Genomic DNA, 22,983 nt, shown 5'->3' with positions numbered 1-22,983 from the left:
CATGAAAATAATTTTTCACTTTGCACGGAGCGGAAGTATGAAGCCATCTTATGAAATAAATAGTCCTGCGAGTAATTAAGAAAATCGCGGGAGTCTGGCTGATTTGTTTAAGCACCGAGCATAATTTTCAGACCGAATCCAATCAGAAGCTATTCAAGTGCAACTGCTCACTTCGTGCCAATCGTGCCTATTGGTAAGTAACCCGATTCAAACTTTTTGGTACACAGGGTATTCGGGGTATTTTCAGTTATTTATTCTCATTCAAGAGCCACATTTGAGTGAGTGTGAGAAGCAGGTTTGAATGCACTCAGTGAATTCAGTCATTTCCGGAGGCAACCAACGATAACGTTTAAGCAACTTAACCTAATATGTTGTCTCCTGTCAGTTTCCAGGTCGTTTTGTGTCCTGTTAAAGCATATTTGTGTTAAGCTAATACAAACTAAGCTGAATAAGCGAACGACTATCGCAGTTCTCGCCTTTATCAGGCTGTCTTTTCGCAACAACTTTTAAAAGTCGCGTACATAACTGTATTTCATATGATTCACTGCATGTGCTTACAAAGATTTATCAGTTCGCATACTTTAGCTGAAACTTTAAGTTGTAGAAAGTTTTAGGAACTGGAATTTTATTCCTCAGTTTACGAGCTGTCCTTGGTTTTAAGAAAATGCTAGATGATCTTTTTTTTTTCTGATGACATATATGCCGCTTCGAAAACGGAAGGAATCAGTTAGTTTACCAGTGTAACGAAATTTTGAGCCTACAATTTTGCTGAAGAAAACTGCAAATCTTCTTTACGACTAAATACGAATTTCTGAAGCGATTATAATTAATGCCCTCCGAAAACAGATATTCATCGAAATGAAGCGTTGGGTGTCTCTATATTTGCATGGAAATTTGACTGCTCTTGCTAATCAGTCAAGCAAACAAAACTGAGACATGGCAAATTGCAAACTTATGATCTTTTTCGAGATTTGCCGTGAGTTTATACCATATAATAGTTCATGTACTCCTGAGCCACCCCAATCGTCATAATTAAAATTCCGCTCAATAATATTAGATATGAAAATATCAACTTATGCTTAATATATATGTAAATTTAGCAGAAAGAGCCGAACATTGCAACAGGCATGTAAACAAGTCTATTATCTCTTGTAATTTGCATACTCAAGCCTTGCCGTGCGAACAAGAACCTGATTGTTAAATCTTCAACGACTGCTACTCGGGCTTTCTGTCACCAATTACCACAAGCCACGTGGTGGTATTTACTTGCAAAGCTATTGGACGTTAATTTCTTTCGCGTTCACACACTTCAATCTCAATAATTTGAATTAATCTGTATTCGATCCTTTCGGCTAACAACTTCCTCTGAATCATCAAGTCACTGCGGATAGCTCAGTAGCGCACATCGAGAGTATGTCCGGCATAACAGGTGAGAGAAATAAGTTATGTCGCTTGTCTAATAAATACATTTAAGTACGGCGCTAACCGCTTTAGATCAACAGACCGTTTGTGGCACGTAACTTTATTCACTTCAAGTGTTTACATAGCATTAATACCATTGTAGAGAGCAGATTTGCGTTTTAGCGCGAGTTTACGCTGAGCCAAATCTTGCCTAGCCTTGCCGGATTCTAGCCGGGGATGAAATACTGAAGTGCGAATAAAAGCGACTGAGCAGTTCTCTCCATTCGATCTAATCATTGTGCTTAACAAAATGGTTATAACGTTTGCTGTATGTTAAATTAATCTTAAAGAAAGAATATGCAAATGGCCGGTATTTAACCACGATGTTGTTAATTGTTGTACTACCATGCTGTTAAATGATGCTCGACTGTATTTGGCGTCTGTTTCTTTTCAGTTTGTTAATGGTCAAAATTTTGCGTTGATCATCCAAAAGGCAGTTGTTGAGTGCTGCTACTGATCAATGCTGTTAGTTTCTCAAATTTTCGCGAGATATTGAATTGTTTCTGGTGAAGGTGTAAGTATACAAAGGCACTTCAAATTGTTGCATAAAAATCATGCGCGCCAAATTAATTGTTAAAGTAGCATACGTGACTCTATTCATTCATCTAACAATTACAACAATTCGACAAAACACGACTGAGATTTTTTAATCATACTATTTTTTCAATTCAAAGGCTTTCAGTTTAACTACAAGCTAAAACAATTTTAAAACAGATTATAGGATTATAGGATTGGAGCTACCGTTCCGTTGGCCGCACCTCCCAAGGCGGGAGGGAAAGACTCTTTACGGGATTTTGAAATTTGTAAGATATTAGGATTTGCGTAAGTTTTATGCCAGTGTATACCGTAGGGTTCTCAGGACTCTGGCGCTATTTTTAAAAGGCTTATTTAAGATAACTTTAATTTAGAGTATCAATTGGCCCAGCTGTTCGCCATATAAACGGCCATTGATTCATTCTTTAATATTTGTAGATGAACCGAGAAACGAGAGCAACTTGAAAGCGAACTGGGGAGAACGTTCCCAATTCTAGATCGATCAAACTCTTAGCGCCAGCGTTAATTTAAATTCCCGCGGTTATTATCTCGCTTGGCGCTCGACCATCTTTCCAAGGTCTGTAAACAACCTGGATGGTCCGAAATCCTTTCACTACCAGCATCACCGCAAACTACGAATGCAAAGGTGCTAAATAACTTGCCATGACAACAGCGCCGCAGATTTAATGGGGGCAGCCATTTTCATACATGTTGTGGGATTTTAAAGCTTCAATCTTACGCGACAATACCACACAACTCGATAAACAGGACCGGTTTGCCGTTTGCCGTAAACGCGATTCTAAATCTATGTACAAACTAACGACCTTCAAAAAGGTTCAGTCGCACAACGGGCTGTGCTGATTGGACTGACACAGACGAAGCTTAACCCTTGTTTCTTTATTCCTGGATGGGATGCTAGTCCATCGCAGGGTTACCCCCAGCAGTATGTCGTCGGTAATCATTTACACATATGAGTGAAGAGAGACAACTTGGAATTAATTAATAAATAAATCTGCGTGTTTATTCTGCCCCTATGGATAGTCTTCAACACGGAAAGTGGGATATATTGTTTAGAAATATATTAACACGTTATGATCCGCTTTGCAGTAGTCCTTAGACTTCTCGTATTTCATTCCTATACTGAATGGATCGATCGTTCTCAAAAGATTTAAAAAAATTTTGTTTAATCTTTTCGCATTCCCTCGGAATGGCGCATGCTTGTTGTCGACTATAAATTTGGCCGCTCCGTTGTAAACGTAATCATTTTAAATGATCGGTAGTACAGGACCACAGTCGATTTTCGCGACCCGCCCCACCTCCCCTGGTGGCGGTTGACAACTTCAGCATTTGTCATAACTTGATATTATGCGGTGAGCCTCAGTAATGACTACGCAGTGAGTAAATGTTACTATTCAGAGAAAGTTTTTGGCCTGGAGCCTAGTACTCAGGCCCCGCTCTTGTTTTAGTATTCAAGTTGGCAGTCTCCTCGGTGCTCCGTGAGACTGTAAGTATTTCTATGGTTCCAAGCCTATAACGTGACTTAAAAGCAAGCAAGCACTGCTGTCAACTTATACAATACTAAACAAATTCTCCAGGTACATATTTTAAGAACAATTATTGATGTTACATCTCATTTATTAGTTTATTATTCGACTCTCCAACTAACTTGAGTTGTTGTAGTTCGGGGTAGCTGTTTCGCGTAAATCATATGAAGCACAATAGAAGTACAAAAAGACATAAGAAATATCGAATCTCTTGAAATTAATATTTTGATAACGTATTATGTATTTATTGAGAGAGAAAAAAATCGCTTTCAAATATTTAATATCCGCAATATTTGCCATTTCTATCCACAAAATAATTGATCAAAGCGGTAATTGCAACTAGACAGGAAGCGGAATATTTGGATTGAGAAATATTGCCCTCGTGCGTCATCAAACATATAAACCGTACCTCTTAATTACAAATGCCTAAATCTGCCGAGCTCTTATCAGTCAGGTATTTGCTGAGGTACACATCTCCAACAAGAATTCACTAAAAAAAAATATTGTATAGAAGCAAATTCAAGATATGCAACAATGAGATTGCTCTAGGAACCCGACATTTTTTCATGACTATGTGTAATGATTGGCTGAATCAAAATAACTTGTCATCAGGTATGTAGGCTCATTTCGTTTGACCTTGGTAACTTTGCGAATACTTTTATTTTGATCGGTTCACTGTTATTGTTTCTGCAGTGTTTGCTCACATACTGTGCATTTTTCTTCCCATCTGTAACTGAAAAGTTCCAACATTGTCACGACTTTTAGCTTTAGACAGAAGATGATAAGGTTTGCTTTAGAAATTCCTCATTGCTCTAAATATTATATCTTTCCTCGAAAAAAATGATCGGATGAATCGAAATATCTTCTCCTCGTTCTTCGCCTAAGCGATTGATCGAACACGTTTTTGCTTGATCACAAAAATATTGTTACTGCTCTTTACACAATTCAATTATTATTTCTAGAGTTTTGTTTGCGGGTGCTACCTAGTTTTTGAAGTGATAGCTTGGCCTATTTTACGAAAAATTCTCCCAAAAATTTGGTTATAGAGCAAACGAAATTTTAAATATATGTTCAATCAGTGACACAGGCACACTCGGAAAAAGGAAATTCGCGTTCTCCCAACAAGAGTCGAACCTAAGACCTTCCGATTACTAGTTCGGATGCTCTACCACTGAGCTACAGGAGACTCGTGGGAGCTAAGGCCATTAAACTAGGGTCATGGGACAGACATTCTGCATACTGCTAGGATGGGATGTCAATGTGTGGCATATGCGCAATAGAAATAATGTGATTTAATATTTTAAGCTTGGTAAATAAATGAGAATGATGTATTAATCAGTAAATGACGCAGGCATACTCGGAAAAAAGAAAATCCGAGTGCTCCTATCAGGAGTTGAACCTAAAACCTTCCGATTACTAGTTCGGATGCTCTACCACTGAGCTACAGCCCCGGGGGATACTCCACGGAGTATTTGGTGGGGGGGGGGAGGGGTACTGCTCGGTTCTACAAACTCTGGGCCCTTAAATTAGAACAAAACATGTCATTTTTTCAGTACCATTTTCAAACCTGGTTTCTAGAATCCATACCAATTTTCAACCTTAAGCTTTCAGACCAAAACGGCTCAAAACTATACACTTTGGCGCCGCACATACTTATATAGCTTTGAAGGGAGACTCGTGGGAGCTATCCTTCAGGCTGCTAGGAGATTTGAATGTCGATAAAACTGGCAGGTATACGTGAGAGAAATGTGTCTTATGCCTTAAAAAGGCAGTGTCATCTATTTTAGTGTTACCTTGAGTGGCCAAAAAACTTACTTCAATCGATGGAATCGTTGAAATAATGGTTCAGTTTTGTTAACCGCTACCAATGGATAGAAACTAGTTTTAGTTTATGTTTGGCTACGGATGGCTCGGATGGAAATGGATTACAGCTTGAAAAAATTGGCCAGTTTTTTCAAGTTCTTCTTAAGAATTGGTTCATGCTTAGCGTGCGTATATCGAGTTATGGATGCACGCGGGAAGTTTAGTAGAGCACGAGAGAAGCGTAAGAATTGCTAGAGGCGTAGCCGAGAGCAACTCGAGCTTCTTGAGTGCTCTACAAACTTCTCAAGTGCATCCATAACTCGATATACGCACAGCTAAAAGCATGAACCAATTCTTTTATAACGTAGTGAAAATAAAGTAAGTGATTCCTGGAAAACAGGTTTTGTCCCTGATTAATTACAAAATTCTCTGTACAGTAAAAAAAGTGAAAGTGGTTTTTCATATCGGTTTTATCTTTATGTTTCACCTAACTTCGACGAGCTCTTATAAATATACATTTTTTAATGGTGTTTTCTCTCTTTAAAACGTTTTTTATAACATAGCGCGCGTATGCTTCCCCCATCTGACTTGCACACGTCATCCATCGGATGTACGCACGGCCGTGCGTATGTTGAGAAATGTACCCTTGATGACGCCAATAGGAATTAGATTAGGATGCACGCGCGCTATGTCATAATTGTGTATTTGAAAGAAGTCACTAAAAACCAATTATAGTTACTTCCTCCTTATAGAAATCCCTTAAATATTTGCTTTCCGGTGTTTTAAGAGCAATTTCACGTCAGCAAAAAGGTTTTTCGTCAAACGCTTGAGCAGTTTTGACCAAAATACAGCAAAATCGCCGTGACCTTTCGCCGTGACAGTGCCCCTTTAAACCTGCTGAATAAATACTCGAAACACGAAATAACCGAAATTTTGCCGGTAAAGTGCTCCAGTGTTGCCCCTTGCCGGCAGTTGACCAAAGCCGACATTTCAATGGAAAAATTCTGTAAGTTTCTAAGTTTAGTTTTCCATGTTCATAAACGGTTCGGTTTTATGCTTAGCTTACACAAGACATGGTTTGAGTACTTGTGGCGCGCCGAAAAAGATAAGAGGAATAGAGTGACTGGCATTACACAATTAATATTTGCACAAACATGGCGTTCTCTTATTTAAAATCAATGAATTGACCCCATTCTCCGAGCTGATTTGATTCTGCAACGATTTTATTTTTGAAATTCTCACAAACTTACCCTAAAGCCTTCTTCAAATGCGTCATCGCGTTCACTCTCCGCTGGCCATAATTATCTTCCTCTTTCCATCTTCAAGGTGGTCCATGTCTGGGCTTCTCGCTGATTTGTTTTAAAATTGAATGGCCTGTAACCTCGTCCTTGGTGGTGGTGTAAGCGCACCAGTGAGAATCCCAAAGATGGGAAATTGAAGGGTTTGGTGATGGCCGATCCGTTTCTTCTTCGAATGCTATGAAAATATTCTGGTGCGCAAATCATTAAATTCTAAAACCTTTCAGCTCTGGTAAAATGACAAAAGGCAAAGTAAAGAGCCGTGAATGACATCCGTCTGATTACATTTCCTGTCAAAAAGGAAACCTAAAACTCAGCAAACAAGCCGTTAAAAGGAGACGAACGAGAGCTAAAATCTTGGCAAACAAACCGTGGATTTTATCAGTTAAGAGACCAAAAAAGTTACAAATTGATCTTTCTACTGTTTGATCGGCTTTCGTCCGCAGACCAAGGTATATGTTTCATATATTTACATTCATTTAAATTGATGATTGTTTTAACACTTTCAGTCTATTCATGATTCATTGACGGGGAGTTGATATACGTGATGTTACAGTTTGCCTCTGACGGAGCTAGTGCACTCTCAGTCGCATTCGCAGACCACCATGCTCCAACTATTCAAGGGTGGATGACTTTATCAAGTGGATAAATCGCCTGCACTCTCAAGCGGATGAAATGTATTAGCTGGAGCACATTTTATCTACTGGATAGTGATTTATCCACTGTATCATAAAGTTATCCACCCATGGCCAATCGAGGCCAGGATATTGCATCACGATGTAAAGAAAATATTCTCACCCCCTCTGTTGTTTACACACCGTACCTACGTAAGCGTTTGAGTCGCGAGGCAATTCACGCCAAGAGGTTCAAAAGGATGTTCACATTCTTAAAGTACGTGTGCTGCAAATGACGAGGATACGAAACGTCTTCTCTGCCAGAGTAGGTTGCTCACATCACACAGAATGAGCACATTTTTAGAATTTAATACGCGATTTATGATATCCTTTTATCAAACTCAACGTCAAAAAGGTCAGCAACGATATCGATCAGCTCGCGACCGGCCAATGCCGTAGAAAGTGTGCGGATTTATTAAAAACCGCGACTCAACAAATCTCTCGGGATTCGTCTACAAAGTGTCACTTCAGGTTTCGGATTTTATTTGAAATCGTCAAAGCATTTCCCAGGTATCACTGTTTAAACGACAAAATGGAGCATTTTGAATTTTTGAGTTTATACCGGCGTGACGTTAAGATGACTTCCGTGACAAAGCTGTGTTAAATGCATATAAGAAACGCCACTTCTCCGACGATTTGTAGCGGTCTGGACAGTTTAAGCATTAGGATTATTGTTGATCCGGATATGCAATAATTTACGAGAGAAAACTAATCGTCTTTACAACAAGAGTGGATTAGTGGATTCCAAGTGTTTTCTTAGATTTCCGACCGCCATGTTAGGTGTACCCGGGGGGGGGGGGGGGGGAGGGGCACTTGTTACATGTTTGGGTATAAGAGTACCGCTGGGTGGTTGAAACCCTGGCCTTATCTAGGACGAAAATAACCTTAAATACCTACCCTGTGGAGGACAATGCCCTCTATTTTACGACCCTATTTAGGACAAAGGACAGCATCTAGCTCTAATGTTACACAAGTGTTTGTTGGCAATAGTAATACCATTTAAAGGCCCACTATCACTAACCGGACGTGATGTTCCACACATTGAAACGCGAATACCAATCACAACAGATAAAATAATACACTTCCTAGAAGTGATGGCGAAAAATCCCAAAATTTCGCATTAACAGCGGTGAACCTTAAGTGGAAACTCAATTGACGTGAAGCATTGTTCACTAAAAAAAATGCAGACTAACGTCTCTGATTTCGGATTGCCAAATACTCGACGACAGTCTCGCAACCATACCCTGTCTAGGACGGGTCCGGGACAGACTCGCTTGAAATTATATACCCTGTTCAGGGTAGAGAGGCCAAAAACCATATTCTATCCAGCGGCACGTATAGGGGAGTATCCCCCCGGTCGGTTTCTCTCGGAGGGTAACTCCGCACCCATCCTTGGAGACCCACAGGCAGTTAGTCGGGAAGCACGGATTTTCGTGGGCGAAAGTTTACTGTTCTTATCGTAAACTTTCGTCCTACTACCCGACTAACTGACCCTGGGTCTCCTAGGATGCCGTACTAAGCCCTATAAATTTGTGTGGAATGATGACAAATAACGCAAGTACGGGACACTAACAAAATACCTGAGAGTTCTATTGGGTAAGTTGATTTCTTATTAGCCTTCTACAAAGCATCAAATTCTTAATTTCATTCAGTGAACTGTTTCAATTTTTTTAATTAATTTTTTTATGGCGTGACAGTGAAAACTAGTGATCAGACAATAGCTGTGATCACATCAAACCTTTTCCCAAGGGGGTAAAATATACATCCACAGTGAATGTTCTGCCCTCAATAAATTTTCCCAGAGTTTCGAACCACCCACTTTCCGTTACACGCTATAAGTGATCTAATTAAGGTCAAATTCTAACATTGTCCAAATATTTTGATTTTCAATATCTTTCATATCTCGCTTGCTTGCTTGTCATAAGCATAACAAAAAAACTTTCCTCCATAATTGCCCTAGTCACAGAGGTCCAGTGGAGTTCTATTTGATCCTATAAAAAACCTTTCTCTTGTCCGGAATGACCACGAAACTCTTTGGACGCCGCCATCTTGGACGTTTTCCCATGCCGCGGGCCAAATAATTGTGAGCTCAGAGTTTTGCAAACTTTGTCCTATAAAAAATACAAAGCCTGTATTTCAAACTTGGTGGAAATTGTGCCAGGAAGCGGCCTAGAACCAACACAAGATCGCATGTTATCAGGGAACAAAAGACAATACTCCTAAAGTTGCTTCATGCTTCAGGGCTAAGCTCTAGCATCGCGGTGCACTTAGGCTCGAGTTTTGAACATCGGATTTTTCTTTCTTTAATTTATTCACTGTGGTAACTGGCCTCAAGTTTTCTGTTGAGTTCTAAACGGGTCGACATATCGTCAGTCGTGCTTCGTGTTTGAACAATTGCAAATAAAGCCTGGCTCTCATATGCCGCTGACATACCTAAGCCTGCGCGTGATGCTAACTGGGATACTGTTGCCGCATATGAGAACACGAGCCGTGGTCCCCGAGGTTTTTGTTTCTTTTTTCACCTCAAACAGAAATGAGCCGAGAAGCGGCGATAGAAAAAAACCTCTGGTGACCCCCACTGAATCTCACTTTCATGTACAGGCTATGTACAAGATCAAACCCTCGAGCTCTAAATAGCATTAGCATAGAAATGCACCTCACTCTGTATTTGGGAACTTTTTACAAGTTAATGCATCCCATTAGGGTGCATTTCTGAACATATCTCCTGATTAAAGGATATTTCAACAACCACGGAAATCAATTTGATTAATTCTTTTTATTTATGCACCAGGGGCTCTCGTTGTAAGCCAATAGGGTTGAAATAATATTGCTGTAAGAAAACATTGAATGGGGAAAAAAACATCGATTGGTTGATTGATTGATTGATTGATTGATTGACTAATTGATTGATTGACTGATTGATTGATTGGTTGATTGATTGATTGATTGATTGATTGATTGATTGATTGATTGATTGATTGATTGATTGATTGATTGATTGATTGATTGATTGATTGATTGATTGATTGATTGATTGATTGATTGATTGATTGATTGATTGATTGATTGATTGATTGATTGATATTGTACTTACCGAGGGGATGATAAGAAAGTTTATTTAAAACGCGGTGTGAGCTAAGTGGTAAGACTTGCTCCTCACTACTTGGCTAAAGAATTAGATGCACTGAGCTAAAGATAAATACAAGTACCTCATGCCAATGTCGGCCGACCGATCAATTGTTCTTTGGCTAGGTCTCAACTTGGCAGGCAAGTCGGCCATTCTACAGTAGGTACCCCAGCGCTATAGAGAAACAGGTTTAAGTTATTCTAAGCCGTAAAACTTTAAACCCGACTCAAATCGTACTAATTGTATTTTCTTCTTCACTCTGTTGTTGTTTAGCCAACAACAATATTGTTATGGTGTTTACCCTGACATATTTTAATTGTTAAAAATGATACAGTAATTTATAATATAATAATTGAATTATCAGTGGGGAGCATTAAACGACGTGTCAAGAATTCTTTTCACAAAATATCTTGATCTTTCCCACCGACCGAATAAGGCTGGGTGCACAGTTATAAACTACTATTCGTCCAACTTAGAAGCAACTTGACTCCGTCAACCAAGAAACAATTGGTGACTCTCAGTAAGTACTGCGATAACTTTCCACAGCGTTTTTGGTTAAACAAAACTGTTAAGCTGTTCTTCTCCAATGTAGCCATTTAACCCAGAGGAAACTTGTGGCGACCTCACCACTGCCTCGTTTTAAATTCACTAAGATTCCTCTCGCATATTTAATCACTAATACCACACGCATCGAAATTCAAATCCTGCTAGCAGTATGCAGGATGTTTGTCACATGAACCTAGTTTAATAGCATTAACTTCAACCATTCTCCTGTAGCTGAGTGGTAGAGCATCCGAACTGGTAAGCGGAAGGTCTTAGGTTCAACTGAAGTTGGGAGAACGTGGGTAACCTTTTTTCGAATATGTCTCTGTCACTGACTGAACAAATATTTAAAGTTTCGGTTGCTTTATAACGACATTTTTGGGAGCATTATTCGAAAAATAGGCCAAGCTAGCAACAAAATTAAGTGGCAGCCCAAAACAAAACTCTAGAGATAATAATTGTGTAAAGAGCAGTAACAATATTTTTGTGATCAAGCAATCAAAATAAACGTTTTCGATCAATCGCCAAGGCGAATAACGACGAGAAGATATTTTGATTCATCCAATCATTTTTTTTTTTGAAAAGAGATATCATACAGTATTTAGAGCAATTCGTGTTTCAAAAGCAAACCTCATCCTCTCCTGTTTAAAGCTAAAAGTCGTGACAATGTTGGAAGTTTCAATAGGTGGGAAAAAAAATGCACAATATGTAAGCAAACACTGCAGAAACAATAATTGTTCAAAGACTGATGCCAACATTTTTCAGTCAACCAATCAGAATAAAAGTATTCGCAAAGTTACCAAGGTCAACCGGAATGAGCCTACATACCTGATGACAAGTTATTTCTATTCAGCCAATCAATACAGATAGTCATGAAAAAATGTCAGGTTCCCAGAGCAATCCCATTGTTGCATATCTTGAATTTGCTTTCATACAATATTTTTTTAGTGAATTCTTGTCGGAGATGTGTTCCTCAGCAAATATCTGACTAATAAGAGCTCGGCAGATTTAGGCATTTGTAATTAAGGGGTACGGTTTAAATGTTTGATGACGCACGAGGGCAATATTCTCAACCCAAATGTTCCGCTTCCTGTCTAGTTGCAGTTACCCCTTTGATAAATTATTTTGTGGATAGAAATGGCAAATATTGCGGATATTAAATATTTGAAAGCGATTTTTTTTTTCTCTCAATAAGTACATAATACGTTATCAAAATAATAATTTCAAGAGATTCGATATTTCTTATGTCTTTTTGTACCTCTATTGTGCTTCATATGATTTACGCGAAACAGCTACCCCGAACTACAATAACTCTTAGTTGGAGAGTCGAATAATAAACTATCCAAATATTCCGCTTCTTGTCTAATTGCAGTTACCCCTTTGATAAATTATTTTGTGGATAGAAATGGCAACTCCTTTTTGCTGAACTTGGGTGATTTTATTTCTACGAGTATGTCTGCTTCACTGACTGAAAAAGTCACTATCAAGCCGTTATTTCTCGAACAATCAACTTAGGACCAACATTTGCTGAGTCTCAATAAGTAATGCGATAGTATTTTACAGCGTTTTTACGGTTAAAAAAAAACTGTTAAGCTGTCAGTTGTTTTTTTTAAAGGAAATAAGTCACTACGTCTCCAAGACAGCTTAAATGAGACTTCGACATCACTGTCTAGATTTTTTTCAGTAAGATGTCTTTCACATATCTTTCACATATACCACTCATCGATATCAAATCCTAACAATATGCAGGATCCTTGTGAAATGAATCTAGAGAAATAGTCTAAGCTCCCACGAGTCTGCTGTACCTCAGTGGTAGGGCATCGGAACTGGTAATCAGAAGGTCATAGGTTCGTTTCCTGTTGAGTAAATTCGGATTTTCTTTTTCTAAGTATGTCTGTATCATTGGCTAAAAAAAAAAATCATCTGTGAAGCCCGTTATTTGTCGAAGTAAAGCAACTCAATCAAGCAACGCTTGGTGACTCTCAGTAAGTACTGCGATAGCGTTTTATAACGTTATTTATGTGTGTTCAACTGTCAGTTTTTTAATGGCCATTTAAGCTAGATGAAATGAGTCGCGACGTCTCTAAGACACAGCTTAAACAAGTCTTCGACTTCACTGTCTAATTTTATTCAGTAAGATTCCTAGAGTAACATTTATCCTCTGGTTCTAAACACGTTAATTGGTGGTATTTGTTTTGTGAGTTGGCCCACATTTGAGGATTTTGTCGTAAATGTAAAGTTAGAGGCACCCTTAATTTATTAATTTATTAATTAATTAATTTATTTGTTTATTCATAAGCGATATTTATGCAGGCAGGTCCAATTCAGCTTATGCTGCAGGTTTTAATGGAGGTCCGTGTAATTAATTAATTAAGAACACTTCCTAATCAATTAACAAATGACTTATTAATTAAAAATAACTAATTAATTAACATGACTATATGAATAACTACAAAATAAAATGTTCTCACTTGTTGAATTACCAACCACTACATTCACATCTACATCTACTGGCTACAGAAATGCAGCCTTAGACCCTTTTCAAATTTCCAAAGGGACGTTTCTTTCTAAGGTAGCTGGGTTATTCATTCCACGCTTGTAGCGAAAAGAAGTTTGATATTTAGCAGTTGCTGCAAGTGGCAGACGGAGGAAATCCTTATTTTGGCTGTTATAAGTGTAGAAATCGCATGAGTAGTGAAAATCGTGTAAGAGATAAACAAGCACAAGGCCTGCCAACGACAACATTTAAGCTAAATTGTAATGAATGCTCAGTGATTCATTGTACTCTAACCACATAATCGTGTATTTCCGTTTCAATCAAAGCAACAGTTACTTGTAGTTTTTTTGTAGTTCCTATCAAAGGAGCACGTAGTCTTTTAGATTTTCAGTAGCCGCCTTGCTCTCCGCGCCACGAACTCTAGTCAAAAAGACGAAACAAATTACAAGTTTCAAGTACATGTAGTTCTTCTTTAGAGGCAAGCTAAGGACTGATATGTAAAAAGTGTTGAAACTTTCTTATTTATTGTTAGTTTCTCTCATTGATTCCGCCTTAATAGTTATTGAGGTGATTCCGTGTTGAAACATAAGTGACTATGCAGCTTAATCATTGTTAGGATGACCTTTAAATATAAACTTTAATCAAACAATTAGATTAAAAGAGGATTTCGAGTGTTTATTTCATTCTCGGAAATACTGGTCGCGCGTGACGTGGATCGCCTGTAATGTATTAATCAAATTTCAATTTACGGCTCAAAAAACGATTACTGCAATTGACGCCAAGAGAGTTGAATCAAGTAAACTTATTCTATTACTACTGTTCAAACTGCGGTATTCGCCAAGCACGTAAAATAGTCCTCAGATTATTGTCCTCGCCGGTTCAAAAATACTTAAAGGGGCTGTGTCAACTATTTTAAGTGTCGGGTTTGAATCGATGGAAACGTTAAAATAAGGGTTCAATTTTTATCTCTCCTAGTACACATAACTTAGTAACAATCATTTTGTCTGCGGATGGCTAGGATAGAAATGGATTGCAACTTGAAAAAATTGCTCATTTTTTTCAATTTATTCTTGTATATTTTATAGAAATAGCTAAAAACGTATCATAGTTTATTCTTCCTCGGAGAAATCTTTTTTATTTTTATTTTTCTCCTAATGAGCTATTTTACGTTAAAGAAGGGTTTCTTTGTCAAATAGTTGAGCAGTTTTGACCTGCAACATACAGCCATCTCCGTGGCAATGCCCCTTTAATGCGTCAAGTGTTGTCTCTTGCGTTCACAGATCGTTTTGTACCATGTTTAAAAAGACCTATCGGTGTAAGCTAATACACAGATTGATATGCTCGGTTTCTTTAGCGGAAACTCCAAGTTACAGAAAGTTTTAGGAAACGGAATTTTATTGCCCGATTTTACCAGCGTCTTGTTCAGCTTTACATAAACTCCAGTTAAACCTTTCTTCGTATTTGATTTTTAACGTCATGTTTGCTTTTTGAAAAACGAAAGGAACAATCAGTTTTTCAGTGTTACAAAATTTTGAACTGACACTTTACGACTATATCCGAATTTCTGAGACGATTAAAGACGTTCCGAATTGATATCCACCGAAGTAAACGGTTGGTTTCCTCGTGCTTCGAATTGAGAGATGAGCTTCTCTCCGGAATGGTTACTTCTACTGTATGAATAGTTTAAAATAAGCAAAGACTTCAGTTGCTTTATTTATTTATTTATTTATTTATTTATTTATTTATTTATTTATTTATTTATTTTATTTTATTTTAAGTTATCTTAAGAATTAGTTAACGAATCAATAATTACTTATGAATAGCTTTTGCAATGCTGTATTTGTTATAGTCATGCAAATAAAGCTTGTTTTTGTTGTTGGTAGAGCATAACAAAACAGCAACACCGCAAGCTTGCATTTGAATGATTTCATACAGTGATTTCCAAGAATCTTTGCATAATTTTCTCAACTATTTGAAAACAGCAAAGATTTATCGGATATCCTTAAGCCGTGTTCGCCACCAAACTCTCCTGATTTAGAGTTGTTGATGTGCAAAAATATTATAGTACATATATGGCTGCCTTTAAATGGGAGATCTTTTTACATCAGTTTTCAATTCTTTTTAATGTATATAAAAGTGAACGTAAGATATGAAGGGGAACTTTTCGCATCACCACGATATTAGAAGTATGGCAAAAGAAAACTCTCAGATCAATGTAATCCAGTACCATTTGCCACGCGACGTATGATATAAACCACAAGAATTCTTATTCAAAGAATTTTAGTGGTTGACTAAGAAAGCAGATGTCTTCCTCGTGCTAGTCGTTGATATGGTAACTGATACGCGCGGGAAACCCACATTTCGCGCCATTTATCGCACGTGGCCATCTGTCAGTGTCTCTGTTCCCTTGTTATGTTTTCCTTACGTATGATATATCGTCACGTTGTGGATGGACGTGTGCCAACGTTCCCCAAGTTTTCCTTTCTCTTTTTTTAATGTTCAATGTTTCATTGTTTTGTTCAATGTTTTTTTAATGTTGAATGATATTTTTGATGTTTTATGTTTTAATGTTCCAAAAACAAGCAGGAGAGACAAAAATACTGATTAGTAGTTTTCATGTGACTGCTAACTGTGTAAGATGGCGGCCATATCGATTTAAATGTTAGAAAAAGTACCTTATGGAGTGTATGCAAACAATCCGTACAAATTGATATGGCAGTGATGTGGCGGCCATTTTCGTGAACCATTGCAAAAGAAGCCAATGGTAAACCGCATTTTGTTGCCGGTACACCAACATGGCGGCGATGACGTCACGTGCACACACTTTCTATAGGTACTAAGGGTAAGGACAACGGAGTGGCTTTCTTATGAGTGTTTACAAGCTCAGTGATTCTTGAACACCCAGTAGAACACAACAAAAAAGACAAAACATAAAAAAATGTCAATGCATTGTTGATAGTGGTATGCCGTGCACTTAGCTTTACACCAAGATAGTTTACAGGCACTCCAATCAAACAATCACAAACAGGTGATCCAAGCGAAATATAGCATGTTAAAAATCCCAACTGGAAGGAGGAAGACCAGCTGATTTACAAGCTCCGCCGAGGATTAAACTCGGAACTACCGAGAAACAACTCCAGTTAGCGCCCAGAGGGGGACTTAAACCCGGGAACTCCGGATAACAAGTCCGATGCCTTAACTCCTCGATCGACAACGCTGCGTCCAGCTTCTCAGTTAAATACTGTTCATTATTAAAAACTGACTCATTGAATAAGGCAGTTCTAGAGTTTTGATTGGTTTAACTTTCATGGTATATGGGCCATTATACCGTGCCCACAAATATAGTAAGAGACCGCATGAGGGGAAAAGAAAATGTCACTAAATCAGCAAGATTTAGCGATTTTGTGTGCTTGTTTTTAATAAAACAATTATTCCACTCATTAGAAGATGATTGTAGCCAACTCGGCGCTGCGCGCCTCGTTGGCTATCTGTAATCTTGTATCCAACGCGCGCTCGTGCAATAATTGCAGCTTTCATTTGAATGGTTACACTTTAGATAGAGTTTCGTCAACAGTCAGAACTCAGAAGGTAGACCAACCGACTTAATAATCCAGCGTTTAATTGCATGCGTTTCTTTACAGAACCAAGACATTCGTCTTTCGGTAAACGTATTTCTTCGAGGTACTTTTCTCCTGAAACTAATTTGAGTAGTACTGTAAGCTGATACGGGGCAAAAAGCAATTAAGGATATTAGGTTATCAATGTGGCTTCTCTGTCAAAATTTGTCATATCATACCATGAATAAAGATAAGTGTAAGCTCAGAGACAAACACTTTAGTTCTGTCCACTGCTAAGCGCAGAGTGACGGTAAGTTCTGCTGATTATCTTAGTTTTACCGGGTTTGTGTCGGACTAATATTTGGTTTTACAAACTGAGTGTTAGTTTACAAGGTTATTTGACCGCCGCAGAGACATTCGAGAGCTGACGTTTCGCTAGCCCTTTAATTGTCACAGCGAATCGGGACTTCATTAAGCACCAAAATTTTCAGTAGTAACCCAAATTCAATAAAAAAAATTCTGCTTCTTGATGACACGTAAGCGAATCTGTCACAATCTTGAAAGAAGTAATTTAAACATTTTTGTTTTGTGATGACCGGCGCATTAAAATCTTACCCTAAAATTTGTTTAATTCAAATTTACATGTGCGCTAAATATTGTTTGAATCCCTCGTACCTTGCAAAAGAGATTTCGCCTTTCACTCTGAGGACGTAAACGGAATCAGGAGTTGAGTCGAATCGGAAGCGTAAGCTAAGGAGTCTTAACGTTCCCGTGAAAACATAAACGGAGGCGCAATAGGCCATTTTCATGATGGCGTCAATTGACTACAACTACCAGAATTCATTTCGTTTTCCTTTTCAAATTCAAATTTTTTAATCCCAGTGGAGAGCAAAGAACAATAGCTCTAATTAGCATGAGAAAACAAACAACTGAAGGATTCTGGTAGTTGTAGTCAAATGACGCCATCATGAAAATGTCCTATTGGAATCTTAAGCTTGGCGAATCAGCTGGTTTCCTTTTAATTATTCCGTTTCCATTCTTTCCGTCGCAAATGTGGAGCAGCCCTTAAACGTGACAGTTTTGTGGGTAAATTTGTAACTGTAATGAAGCGCGGTACAAAATGCACACAGTAATTTTACATGGTGTTGTTTTTTCGCCTTCCTACAAACTGAAATTTGGATCAACTCGTTAACGCTAAGTTCGTTCGCTCTTAGGTTTTCGCTTAGCAACACTGTAACTCGAGAAGACATTTTGAAACTATATTGATTTCAATTTGTGATTTCTTGACATTTTTAAGCCCATGGATGCACTCTTCGGCCTTTTCAAAGCTTAGAGAATAAATAAATACCACGTTTGGCTGTAAGTCGAGAATTTTACCATCCATTTTGTATGGCATCATTCCAACATTTTATCATACCGCTGCGTTAACAGACGTTCGGTGAAATTCTTGGTAGATTCAACAGACAACAATGTCTAACGCGTGCTTTCACCCTCTTTCAGGAATCTCGTCGGGAACAGCAACAGTTTTCACGGCTATAACTGGTTTTGCCATTCTCGTTCTGGTGCGGTTTTGGAGAAATCGTTCAAGGAAAGAAATGGACCCTCCTCCATACCCACAGTCTGTAGAGATCGAGGTAACTAAATATGGTATAATTTTATAGAAGTGAAAGAATTGTAAGGCTCGTACGGTAGAGAGTGTTCCTTAAAAAGCATTATTTAGAGCACTATGGTTGTTTACTCATTGTTAACTTCACCATTTACCAAAAAGGGACAGGAATTTGCATCTGGAAAGAAAATGTGCATTACTTTGAAGCTGGCTCTCTGAACATTCTCCATTTTTAATTTAGGGCAAAGAAATGGCCCTACTGAAAAGGCCTGGAATTGGATTAACAGACGAGCAAGTTTTAATTATAAAACACGAATAGCTATTAGGAACGTCCCAACCTAGAAAACTAGAATACCGTTTCGTTGGGTCAATCGTACGAACGCCCGCAGACTCCTAAAGAAAACGCTAGAGCTCCAGAGGAAATGGAAAGTATTCCACGCTTTCGGCGTTTCGCGGTGCGTCAGGAATGCAACGCACTGCACACTGCTAGACGCATGTCCAACATTTGCAGATGTTTCCTTCAAAGTGGAAATATCTGGGTACAGGATTTTTTTTTGTGCCTTGTGAGTTCGTTTTATCAGTGAATCTCGTAACGCTATGTGAAGTTCAAGAGAAAAACCATTGTTCTGCAGTCTACGTTTTTAATCGGACTTTCCTTGAGTTTTATGTCAATGTAGCGAAAACCTTTTATAACGCCAAAGGCGAGACACTTTTTCGTTACACTTTTTTGTTAAAAGCTCCAAATTTATCACCAGATATCACTTTTCAAAAATTGCCGAATAATGCCCCCAATCGATTCAAAACACCCCATTCCCCGGCATTTCAACTTTTGAAGACTGGCAAATTCAAATTCCCGCCCCCGGGACCAAAAGGCCGTTCAAATTCCTACCCTAATAAGCCCAAGTGCCTTCCCTCGAGGACAAATTTCAGCTTTAACCCATCACTCTTCGTGCTTTGAAAAGAGAAATATATCAATCCTGTCCAGATCGGTCATAGGAGGTGGTAAATTACGTCATGATTGCTAACCGGCGGCCATCCGGTTTGGCTCCGCCATCTTGGATTTCTAGATTTTCCCAACACTACAATAAACAGCCAAAATTGTTGAGGTCTGTGTCTGCTATGGTAACATCAAATTTAGCGATCACTAACCGACCACATCAAAATATTCCCATAAGATTTTCTCAAAAGGTCACGACGTTACATGGCATTTGAAACAAACACAAAAAAAGTTATCCAGGTCCAAGGTCGCCGCGGGCCAAATCCCCCGCTTCCCCGGCCCGATCTATTTTGTTGTTGTTGTGGTTGTTTTTGTTTGCTTGTTTGTTTGTTTGTTTCGGTCTAGTTAGGGTTAATGCCTCCCTCATTGAAATCCCTTTAGTGAACCCCTTGCTCACAAAGGCCAAATTCTGTCTTTGAAAAGCTTCTCAACTCACCAGGAAAAAAACCCACGTGTGAATTCCGTTAGACCAATAGGTAGATATTCGCCCCAACTCTCCAAAACGATCAAATTCCCTCTTCTCCGTACACGGTACGCGGTTAAATGTTCGGGGTTTCTCTCGGCGCCGATATTGAAGATTTAAATTGACCGACGCATACAGCTGCTGCAATTATTCCTATAACAAAAGCTTCAGCTCATTTGTGTTTTTTTTCTTTAGGGTACGGATGGCGCCCGAAGAACCGCGCTAACATCTGAAATCCTCAGCCGGCAGTATCCTGACGTCACCACCGTGTACGAGGGTTTCCTTCGAGGGGTCAAGCTTTCAGGTTAGTTCGTTTATCTTGTTTGTAATCTTGTCATATCTGGTCCTTGTTGGGAAGGAAGGTGAGAGATTCTAAATGTAAAGGAGATAAACGTTTCAGTTTATTTTACTTCTATGACGGATTGCAGTTCCTTTTGTACCTTACGTTCAAAACAAATTTGAGCATGCAATTCCCACAAACTGAAGTTCATACAGAATTGCGCAACGAATGTAAACACTGTTTCTACACAGAAATGTCCGTTCACCAAACAGTCTACCACTGCCACAAAAAGGGTATATTGAACATACATTTATAGAAAGAGCTAATTGAGTAAAGCTATTGATATAATAACTACTAAGATAAATAGAAATGGTTTTCTTACAATTATTATTTGACAAAACGAAAGAAGTAAATGCAAGACCAATAATGATATTAAAGGATCTCGAAAGAAACCATAGTCTCTTAACTGTTGCAATTGCTTTGTTCAGTAATTACCCTTCTTTAATCAAGGTGATGGTCCCTGTCTGGGAACATGGGACGAAACCAGCAAGAAGTACACGTGGATAACGTACAACCAGGTACGAAGAGACATACGCCCCGTTCAGACTAGATGACCGGGTCCGGTTTTCGGGCACAGACACAAGTCTGAAGATATTAACTTTTTGTTGGAATGTTTATCCTAGAATGAATTCCAGAATCCCTCTCTATGATTTCCGTCTTTAATCACACCATAATTCATAAACATTCAATATTCAACAGGACTCTCACCTTGAACTGGTCTTCCGGTCACATGCCTAATATTAGTCTTCGCACAGCCACCCACTCTCCTCAAATAATGGAGTTTTTGAGAGGAGCGTGTGGCTGTGCACAGGATACCCATGTATTAATGTGCCATATTTCTCTCCCCAGGTCCACGAGCGGGCGACGTGCGTTGGTGCAGGCCTGGTCGCCCTTGGTTGTGAGCCATCGCAAAAGAGTTTCATTGGTATTTTTGGACCAAACTGTTTAGAGGTAACCTGGGTGATCAAATTTTTTAATCAATTAAAGAATTTGAGAAGCAAGATAACGTTATGACGCGTTCAATGGCCCCCGTTAGAAAACAGTTTTCTTTCGCAAAGGCAGTCTTTCAGAAAGTGGAAGACCCCTTCTTAAAATAAAGACATTTTTCGTACTATAACTTTGGTTTTCTTTAATTTTTGTTCAATTTTGGTGCACTCCTGGATTTTGAGGAAATCCAGAATTTCACTGAAAATGGTCGCCATTTGGCGATCAGGACGTAATTACCACGCTGTATGATGTCATCACTTACAGATGCATATGTCAAAGAAAACATCTTTGGACGTTCTATCTGTCCTCTAAGTCTCTTTTATCATAGCTTTATATTTGCGAAATTATGGAAGAGGGGCAGAATTCGCCCCCTTCCTGGCCCCAGACATATAGATACGATATAGAATCTGACGATATTTTTGCTTCCGCTATTCAGTGGGCCTTAGCTGACTTGGGTTGCCAGATGTTCTCCATGATCTCTGTTCCCTTGTATGACACTCATGGTCCAGAAGAATGCGTGTACATTATTAACCACGGTAAGATATGGCTGCCTAAGATCGGGGTCTTTGTTTTTTACCCAGAAATTTACTGATTCATCTGACAACCATTCAGATTCCTTGGCTACAATTAAACATGTTCAGTCCAACATTTCACGATCTCAGCTTACATGTACAGTTATTCATACTCCGTATCCATAAGTCGACAAATTCAACCAAAATCTTACAATCTGAGCAGACTTCAACGTAGTTTGCATTCTGATATTTTTTAATTATTTTATTTAATTTGTCCTCCATTTCTCCATTTCCTCCATTTCTGATTCAAGCTCAGCTTTCACCTTTCACATTGAATCCTTTCCACAATCAAATTCAGATTTACCCATCAGGCTTAAAATTTTCCATTACATTTATTCCATCATGCATGTCTCACATGGCATTCCAATCCTACTTATACAGGGTGTTTGTCCCATGAACCTAGTTTAATGGCCTTAGCTCCCACGAATCTCCTGTAGCTCAGTGGTAGAGCATCCAAACTAGTAGTCGGAAGGTCTTAGGTTCGACTTCTGATAAGAACACTCGGCTTTTTTTTTCCGAGTATGCCTGTGTCATTCACTGAATAATACATCATTCTCTGATTCAGATTTCTCAGCTGTCAGTTAACGCAAGTTTTTGTCGTGTTGCATTTCAGCCGAACTCTCTACTATCATTTGTAACAAGGACAAAGTTTCACCTCTTCTCGAGCATGCAGACTCATGCAAGAGCCTTAAAAACCTGGTGAAAATGGGCTCCCAAATAACACAGGAGGAAGAAACAACAGCTAAAGCACTGGGAATCAGACTTATTTCATTGGCTGATTTGGAGGTAAGCAGTCATTTAAAGAAATCCAATGGCGTTCCTTTGTTAACCTATAATTGTGCAATGTTAAGACGCAATTAAATAAGGATGTCAAACGTCAGTCAACACGTCATTCCCTTCATCTGAAGACGGTTTTTGCTAAACAGACTACCTAGACACTTCTTCTTCTTCTTTTTCTTCTTCTTCTTCTTCTTCTTCTT

The 22,983-nt window shown here is 38.7% G+C and overlaps 1 protein-coding gene across 4 annotated transcripts in view; it reads left to right on the top strand.

Annotated features, from left to right (window-relative positions):
- The first annotated feature begins 183 nt into the window (after positions 1-183).
- Positions 184-22,983, top strand: part of LOC146485202 (long-chain-fatty-acid--CoA ligase 1-like) — a 41,261-nt gene continuing 18,461 nt past the window's right edge. The window contains exons 1-7 of one of the 4 annotated variants that reach the window (XM_085103581.1): positions 184-193; positions 18,539-18,672; positions 20,300-20,408; positions 20,895-20,962; positions 21,294-21,395; positions 21,868-21,967; positions 22,617-22,789. In XM_085103581.1, coding sequence (XP_084959707.1) covers positions 18,634-18,672; positions 20,300-20,408; positions 20,895-20,962; positions 21,294-21,395; positions 21,868-21,967; positions 22,617-22,789 — 591 coding nt within the window. In that variant the 5' untranslated portion in view covers positions 184-193; positions 18,539-18,633. Of the gene's footprint in view, positions 194-1,158; positions 1,430-10,939; positions 10,962-17,291; positions 17,349-18,538; positions 18,673-20,299; positions 20,409-20,894; positions 20,963-21,293; positions 21,396-21,867; positions 21,968-22,616; positions 22,790-22,983 lie in introns of those variants that run through there. The other 3 variants (XM_085103579.1, XM_085103582.1, XM_085103580.1) reach the window with 3 other exon arrangements.

This window comes from Pavona decussata, unplaced genomic scaffold (genome assembly GCF_977016875.1).
Source record: "Pavona decussata unplaced genomic scaffold, jaPavDecu1.1 SCAFFOLD_27, whole genome shotgun sequence".
Classification (NCBI taxonomy): domain Eukaryota; kingdom Metazoa; phylum Cnidaria; class Anthozoa; order Scleractinia; family Agariciidae; genus Pavona; species Pavona decussata.
The sequence above is the reverse complement of the archived record's forward strand: the minus strand, read 5'-3'. Positions and strand labels throughout refer to the sequence as shown.